The sequence below is a fragment of the Saccostrea cucullata genome, unplaced genomic scaffold, assembly GCF_032062105.1.
Source record: "Saccostrea cucullata isolate Sc308-1 unplaced genomic scaffold, CSIRO_AGI_Scuc_v1 ctg14007, whole genome shotgun sequence".
NCBI lineage: Eukaryota > Metazoa > Mollusca > Bivalvia > Ostreida > Ostreidae > Saccostrea > Saccostrea cuccullata.
Genome location: NW_026918983.1, coordinates 1 through 8156, shown reverse-complemented (window position 1 = coordinate 8156; position 8156 = coordinate 1). Strand labels below are relative to the sequence as shown.

Below are 8156 nucleotides of genomic sequence, written 5' to 3'. Positions count from 1 at the left end.
TCACGTCATACAGCTTACTATGACGTCATATCATATAGGCAAGTAGAATATTTGGTTGTAACCTTAACCTACCTGCGTATCCATACGCACATCTATGACCTCTTGACCCCATACCTGTATTTATACAGTTATAGATACGCATTCCTTTCAGTAGTGTTATATAAAGAAAAACATTTGCAAATGTAAATATTTCCATATAAACAAACGCTCTGCTAACCCTGACTTGCGCAATGTCGGAGTTGACAGAGACAGCCGCCATTTTGGACCCGCTTCAGATTTTCAAATGTTAATATCTAGAGTTTGGATTTATCAATATTCAAACAAATTATACAGTAAGCATTAAAAGGAAGGTTTCTATTAACATTCCAAAAACAAATGAAAAATATTGAAAAACAAAAAAGATAGAAAATATGGACTTTTTAATTTCACTTCCTTTAGCAACCGGAAGTAATAACGACGCACGAAATGGTGATTCCGCAAATCTAGAAGTCATCATCTATCATCTCTAATAAGTCTCAAGTTAATATCTTTAGTCATTTTTGAAAAAAAGGGGGAACAAAAATTCATTTTAAAATCAGAAAACTGTCAATATCTTGGAACCGAAGGTGAGTATTCCAAATTTTTCTTGTCATGCCACAACTTCGTATAATGACACATAATTCCTGAAAGTTTCACTGAAAACCACGGCATAGTTTTCGAGAAATCGCCTGCACAAAATTATGGGGGGAAAAAAAATAATAATAATAAGAAACAGTAGAATCACTATAAGGTCTTCCGTGAAGACGGAAGACCTTAATTATCCACTTTTCTAAACTTTTGACATGATATTAAGGCCTCTCCAAAGAAAAAAAAATTGTTTGTATCATCTGTCCTTAAAAGGACAAGTTTTCTGATTATGAAAAAATATTCATATTCTTTCACTTGATTTAATACACCTAAAATGTCACATACATTATATATGTAGGAAGTAACAATACATGCTTACCGACATTATACTGTAAACCAACTTTTATTTGCGTGCGAGAAATTTTCGCGAAGTTCACGAGAGCCTCGTCATCGCGAATATTTCACACCGCGAACCGGTCCTTATAGTATATTTGTCTATTAAAAACAGATGCAAAAAGGATTGCTCGCGAAAATTAATCGTCGCGAACTACTTTATCCCTAGAAAATCGCGAAATAAAGTCGTCGCGAATAAAAGTTGGTTTACAGTATGCCATTGACATGTACATCTGATCTATTCCATTGACATGAAATTTATAATGTTTATATGTGTTGAATCAATGTGTGCATTTTCAGTCTTTATTTGTCCACTTGATGTACAAATATAAATTCTTCTTGACAGATTAACATTAGTGATTTACTTTTCTTTCTTCCAAAGATCCATAGGAGCAGAATTTTCTAAATATTAAAAATCACACAGAGAGTTTTATTTCAGTTTTTAATTATCATCTGAATCATCTGATTCAAATTAAAGCAATTAGACTTTTGTCACAATCTCAATAAATAAAGATAAGGTGAACACATTTTATGCAACATGTCAGTCATGTAACACATGCATTTATATTCAACAAATGAATTTTAGGAATCTTTATGTGCACATTACGTTCCCTGAATTAGGAGTCTGTCATTTTACTGCTGCCTGGAGATCATAATCAGAGGAGATCTCAAAATATTTTCACAGTCCCTTCCTGAAGTATGGCTTTGGCTAAGTTCTTTGTCAATGTTTCTTTCAACACATCCAATTGTTCTTTTCTAGCTTCTGTGAATCCCTGAAATCAATAAATGCAATGTTAAAAGCTGTATTTGTTTAAATATTGAATCTGGCTTTCATAATTCAATCTATATTATTAGAGACTAGGATAAATCTGATTCCAAAATAAAACTTCCAAAATGTCCATTCTCAAGATACAACTGTAGATTCCTAAATATACGAGAGGAATTAATTATGCCGTAATTTGGCCAGAAGCACCACACACGAAATAAAATTACCCGCCTTTATTTTTATGGTGCTGAAATATATGCAAAATCTATTGATCAACCGTCCATTCACAAATTATTATTCTCACGATTTGAAGTTGAAGAGCCCATTTGCGATAATAAGTACTAGCGAAAAATAAGGAATCTACAGCATTGCATGATTTTCAAAATTACTTTGAGCTAACTAAAAATTCACTTGAGGAAGTAAACCAAAATTGATGAATCAATCTTTTTATAACATGATATTTTTTGAAATGTATATTGTATAACAAAGAGAACATACTAGTCCATCGACTTTCTTTCCCAGACTATACTCTGTGGTCAGTTCCTCAAGGCACTGCATCAGTTCATATGTTTGTTGACTGTTGAAGATGAGCTGTGAAAAATAAAATCCTGAATACCAGGTGCTCAAAAAAACTGGAAATTTACAAGGAAGTGATGCCACTCTCTTGCGTTGTCCGACTATATACAAGAACTGGTACTGACCGCAATTAGGTTGTCAGTTAGTTGCTGTACATAGATTACAGTTGCTAAATACTTAACTTTACTTAAATTTAGCTTAAAAAAAAAAGCTATACCGGCAGGTATTCAAAACTCACCTCTGTTTTTTCTAGTAGAGGTAATGCATCGATTAACAATGTTATCCAAAACCTAAAAAATAATAATACAAGGGCTTTACATTGAAAATGTACATTGAGATGAAGATTATAGAAATTGCATTCCTCATGAATCTTAAAATGTACCCCTACCAGTAAAAAGTCAGCTTTACACAGTATGTAACCTAATCAGAATGACAAAGAACATAGGAAGTGAATATCTTACTGCTTTGGAGCCAGACGAGCTTGTAACAGAGCTAAAAGTAGGTCACCAGCAGCTCGGTACTCCCCCTCAGAATAAAGCTTGTGGAACTCACGATATTTTCCTTAAAAAATTAAAATACCTCATTCAACAAATGACGTAAATCAAAGCTCAAGCAGAGGCAAAGAGTCAAAGAATGAATTTAAATGAGTACTTCATCATGAAACTGTTAAGATGTTTTTTCAATTTGCAGAGTTCTTGAAATCTTTCGGTCCTATCGGCAAGACCAATAAAAACAACCAAGGACCAATTACTTTGCCTTCTGTGTCAGTCTAAATGAGCGGTAAATGTTGACAGAGGAACTTGCGAAAAACTGACAAACTTTCGTACCAATTCCATATAACGTCCGATCGTAATCTTTCAAGCTCTTTTCTGTAATCTTGTAATGGCTTCTTCGATGAACACAAGTGTCAAACTATGATTGGTGAACTTATAAATAAGGTTTGTTGACGGTGCTACGGTAAGCCAAGCCAAGTGAGAAAATCAAACTAGATTAAACACCTATGAAGAAAATTGACCCCCGAGATAATTCAAAGAAAATTGACAATCAAATCAAGTGTGCAGTGTTTCTTGAAACATGATGCACAATGTATTGATAAAAAAATCGAACAAAGTTTTCATCTTTTATTTAATTTTTTTTTGGACTGATAGAAATCTGTCTGGACTGACAAACTTCACATGGCAGTCAGTCCAAATGACTGACAGTGAAAAAAAGATTTCAAGAACTCTGAATTTGTAATTCAAACATACTCAAACACTAATTAGATGAAAAGTTATTATTTCTACAAAAGAAATATGATACAATTTACCAGTAAATAAAATAACTCAAACCTAAAAATGTTAGTCTGTTGCTTAGCAACATGGATGGACCTAGGTGATCTATGAGGTCAAGGTTCGTGAACTCTCCATTTTCACTGTACTCCAGTAAAAATCTGACAGAAAAAAAAAATGTCACACATAAAGGATATACTTTGCTGAACTTATCTTTTTACTGAATTATCATCAGAGCAAATAGAGAAGTAGACTGTTATGCCAAATATACATACTTTTCTGCAAGAACTGTGGCAAACCCAACATCCTGGAAAAACATGAATACAAATTGTAAATTTTTATCTATTAACAATTTTTTATCTATTCTTTTCTCTTAAACTCTTAGTTTTTAAAGCTTTAAAAGAAAATGGAATAAATTACATAAGATCTCAAATCAAATCAAAATTTAGTCAAAGATTTTGGAGATTAGAGGATTAGAGCACATACTAGTATTTTAAAATTATGAGGGTATTACCTCTGGCTTTACGTGTAAAGAAATTATTGACAAAGCATTTCATACATGTAAAATTTTCTAAAATACTGTATTTTTTCTCCTACTTTATCATGAACTTTTACCTTTGACCTCAAAAACCAAGTAAGAGCAGCTCCAAGTCGTTTGTTCTTAATACACCTCATCCCCATCACTTTACAGATACTTTTGGCTAAAAATTATAATAAAAATCATATAAATACAAATCTATTCACAATACAAATATCTTTACAGAAACTTTTGGCTAAAATTCCTAATAAAATCACTACAGAAATCTGTTCATAGTACAAAACTGCTCACAACATTTTTATCCTCGTGCTTTAGCAAGAGGTCAAGATAACTTTACAAGACACATATGGAGGCCACAAAATGGCAATTATCTGCTTTAAGTGAAGACTTATTTTTCTATACCTAACTTTCTCCAAAGAAGTATATCAACATTTACAAGAAATCTAAATCCAGAGTCAGACCCATTCTAAAAGCTGACAAGGCTGTGTGTTCACATAATAAACATGTTGTCTCCCTTACATTGTTCTGTCATGTTGCGATCTTCACAAATCTTCAGAATTTTGTTTGCCTTCCGCTCAGAATCTACTGGGATGTGATCCATATATAATTCAAGGTATTTCCTACAATGAAATAAAATTAAGTAATCTACATGGACACTTTAAAATAAAATTAACACTCTGTAAGCTGACCAACAATTAACCCAATTCTTGTCGATTTAAGATCGTTAAGAAATAAGAATTCAAACTGACCTTCCGAATTCTGCACAATGGTCAAGATAACTAACACCAACTATCCACAAACTGAAGAGAAAAACAAAATAACATTGCACAGTAATTACAAATTCGGATATTGCTATTTGCAAAGGACATTTTTGTAAAGTCTTAAAATTTCAAATACTCTTTATATTTCATCAATTTAGAGAGAGAGAGAGAGCAAAGATTGAGGAGCTCATTTAAGCCCTCACAAAGATGTCAAAAGTATCATTTTAATTGAGGGAATTTCTGAGTACAGTATAATCTCACCTTTCGTGTGACATGAGGGAACTGGCATATTCTAACAGGAGGAACTCCCTCAGATCTGAACCAAATCTGTAGTCAACAGTTATATTACATAATTACGGGTACACAGACAACATAAATTTATCTCCTTTCTCGATGCGACTCCATTTACTGGTTTTTACATTTTATGTATGAAGATACTGTGAACGTATTACATTTAGCAGTGTATTCTTTTCAGCGATTTTGGAGGAAAGCAGAGTCTGCTAATTCAAGTGCATCGCTAAATGTTTTGTATATTAAGGCCATTCCAAGTTTTTTCTATGTTTAGCGTCCGCATGCGCCTTTTTTGACACCCCATATAAGAAAAAATGCACAACATCAAAAGACCTGAAATTGATTAATTTAGTCGAAATTTTTGAATTTTGTCAATTTCTCCAAATAATTCTGTACAGTAACTTATATTGGGTGTATTTTAAGCATTTAATCCCTTGTTTTTGTTTAAGAATAGATATTTCTTCTGTTAAAGCAGTTTAGTTAGATTAAATCATTTGAAGGCCGTGATTTTTATGACTTTTAAGACTGTGTTTTTATGTTTTGGCTTGTGTGTTTTCTGCGAATAGCTAGGTAGGTTTTTGAAAGATGGGTGGACGCTAAACAGAGAAAAAACTTGGAATGGCCTAACTTTTATAACTAGAAAAGTCAGACAGCGCTAAATCAAATCTACGCTAACTTGTTGAAAATTAAATTTCCACCAAATATCGTACACACCAAATTTAATACATTTACAGTATATGAGGATCTTATTTGACTGAACCCATCCTGCAGTGTAAAAAGCTAAAAATTAAAGTTCACATACAACTTTTTGTCACTACAAAGACTTTTTTGTCAGGTTAACTTCAGATAATCAAGTCCAGTGAACTTACTGTAATCTGTGAGTGTCCAGCTGTCCACAATGTTGAAGTAGATCTGTTAGGTGTGCTACGAACCATCCATTACTAAACACTGACCTGACAGGTAAATACAAAAAAATTATAGTAACAAACTCTTTACAAGTACTGAGTAATAAAGGGTACTGATGTACTTACTCAAGGTTATTATACACACCATGGAGTAACTACTCAATTAACTTTCTTGCCAACAAACTTTAAAACATACCAAAGGGATATATAAAAGTTTTTCGCAATTAACATCTGATAAGATTACATCTGATAATAAATTGGGATCTTATGCTGCAGCAGTACAGAACTTTACAATGAAGGTTGTTTCTACATTAAAAGTTGCAGCAGAGCCCCCCCTTCTCTTTCCAGAATTAAAATTTGCCTGGAGTATCTGAGACATTACCTGCTGTCCTTGATGACTTGGTACACGTCAGACTCGAGCGTGGACCGTAAAATATTGTCTAGTTCTCCCATCCTTGTACTGCTCCTATACTCATCCTGACATCTCTATAGTATCAGAAACAAGATGAATAGATATGCGTATAAGTCTTTTATTTTAATTCACATAAAAAACCATATTTAAATCAAATATGCTTATATAAATTATCAAAATCCAAGCACTCCACACACCCTACTGAAAGCTGCCTGCCCATCATTAACTTTTAAAGATTTAAAGATTTAAAGATTACATACATGTATAACCCATTTTAAATCCCAATTTTGTCTGCCTTCAACCTACCGGTAATATGAAATTTGTAAATTGTTAATTATACCTGGATATAATAATGAAGATCACAGGCTTTAATTGTGGGGTCCTGGTAGAGGGCTTTAGCTATCAGCATGTGATACCAGGGGTCACAGAAGTCCTTCACTTCACTGAACACCGCGTCCTCGCCACACAGAATCTACACAAACACAATCAATATAGTAAAACAACAGGTAGTTTTTAAAAAAAATTTCTATGACCATTCCTATTAATGTTTCTGGTCTTCTGATAAAAGAAGAATTTATAAACTGCACAATCGTTACCCTGACTACTGTTTCCAGATTTGCGTTCGTGGAGAACTTTTGTTCCTCGTAGTTCCTTTGACATTCATCTCTCCAGTGTCGCCACTTCATGTCAAACTCCGCCACTGAACTACCCCTGTATAATTGCTGTAATGGAACAAAATATTATCATACAGTTTTAATGTCACCAAACTACCCCTGTATAATTGCTGTAACGGAACAAAATACTGTGTAGAGGAAAGTTTTCACCCCGGTTTAATTTTTCCCCTTTTCACCTTCTTCATGAATGGGCAAATTTAAAATGGGATGAATTCATAGAACATAGCATAATTTTATAAACAGAACTATGACTGGGCAAATTCAAAATGGGGCAAAATTGTTCGCAAGTGCAAAAAGCAAAATTAACACAGGGCGAAAATAACCCTGTATGCAGTAGTATCATACAGTTATAATGTCACTGAACTACCTGTTTAAATGCTTGAACAGGGAAAAATATACAGGTATAATCAAACTTAAGGTCAAACTCCACCAGTGAACTACCCCTGTATCAATCTCATTGTCAAAATTTAAATGTTTACATGATTCCATAAACTAAAAGTAAACAAGTTCTAAATTTTAAGTTCAAAACATCTATCAAAACTGCATCAGCTAAAACAGGGTCTGATGATTCTTGGCTTCATACTACAGTATGTCAGTTAAGAGCTGTACATGAAAAAGCCAACGGATGGATAGAGAGACAGTTGAATTGACCTGAATGCCACACCAAATTACTAAGCATCATAGACTGATGTATAAAAACACAACACTTCTACTGCACCAAATACAGTGTTTACATATATTTTTAAAAAGAAATATTTTTCATAATCACACTGGTATACAGAGACATCCTATCCCTACATTATTGAAATTCAAGGTTTTGGCCACAGTTTCATTTCACTTTTTAAAATTTCCTACATGTAAATTTTTGTTTTTAATTTATGATTTCAAGTCCTTAACCGCAAACACTTACTGTCAGAAGTGGCATTCTCTTGAGTAAGCTGATCAGGGTTTGGAAGTCTTCAGTCT

General features: G+C 33.3%; 1 protein-coding gene across 1 annotated transcript; it reads right to left on the bottom strand.

The window, feature by feature from the left end:
* Positions 1 to 1276: 1276 nt before the first annotated feature.
* LOC134276624 (nuclear pore complex protein Nup85-like) lies at positions 1277 to 8150 on the bottom strand. The gene is made up of 15 exons (XM_062758868.1): positions 8101 to 8150; positions 7113 to 7238; positions 6857 to 6988; positions 6487 to 6590; positions 6069 to 6152; positions 5170 to 5235; positions 4897 to 4947; positions 4667 to 4767; positions 4225 to 4310; positions 3885 to 3916; positions 3670 to 3770; positions 2803 to 2902; positions 2580 to 2631; positions 2264 to 2356; positions 1277 to 1772 (listed from the first exon to the last, which is right to left on the bottom strand). Exons 1-15 carry the CDS (start codon positions 8113 to 8115, stop codon positions 1668 to 1670), a joined length of 1248 nt encoding a protein of 415 aa, XP_062614852.1. The 5' UTR covers positions 8116 to 8150; the 3' UTR covers positions 1277 to 1667.
* Between the last annotated feature and the right edge of the window lie 6 nt (positions 8151 to 8156).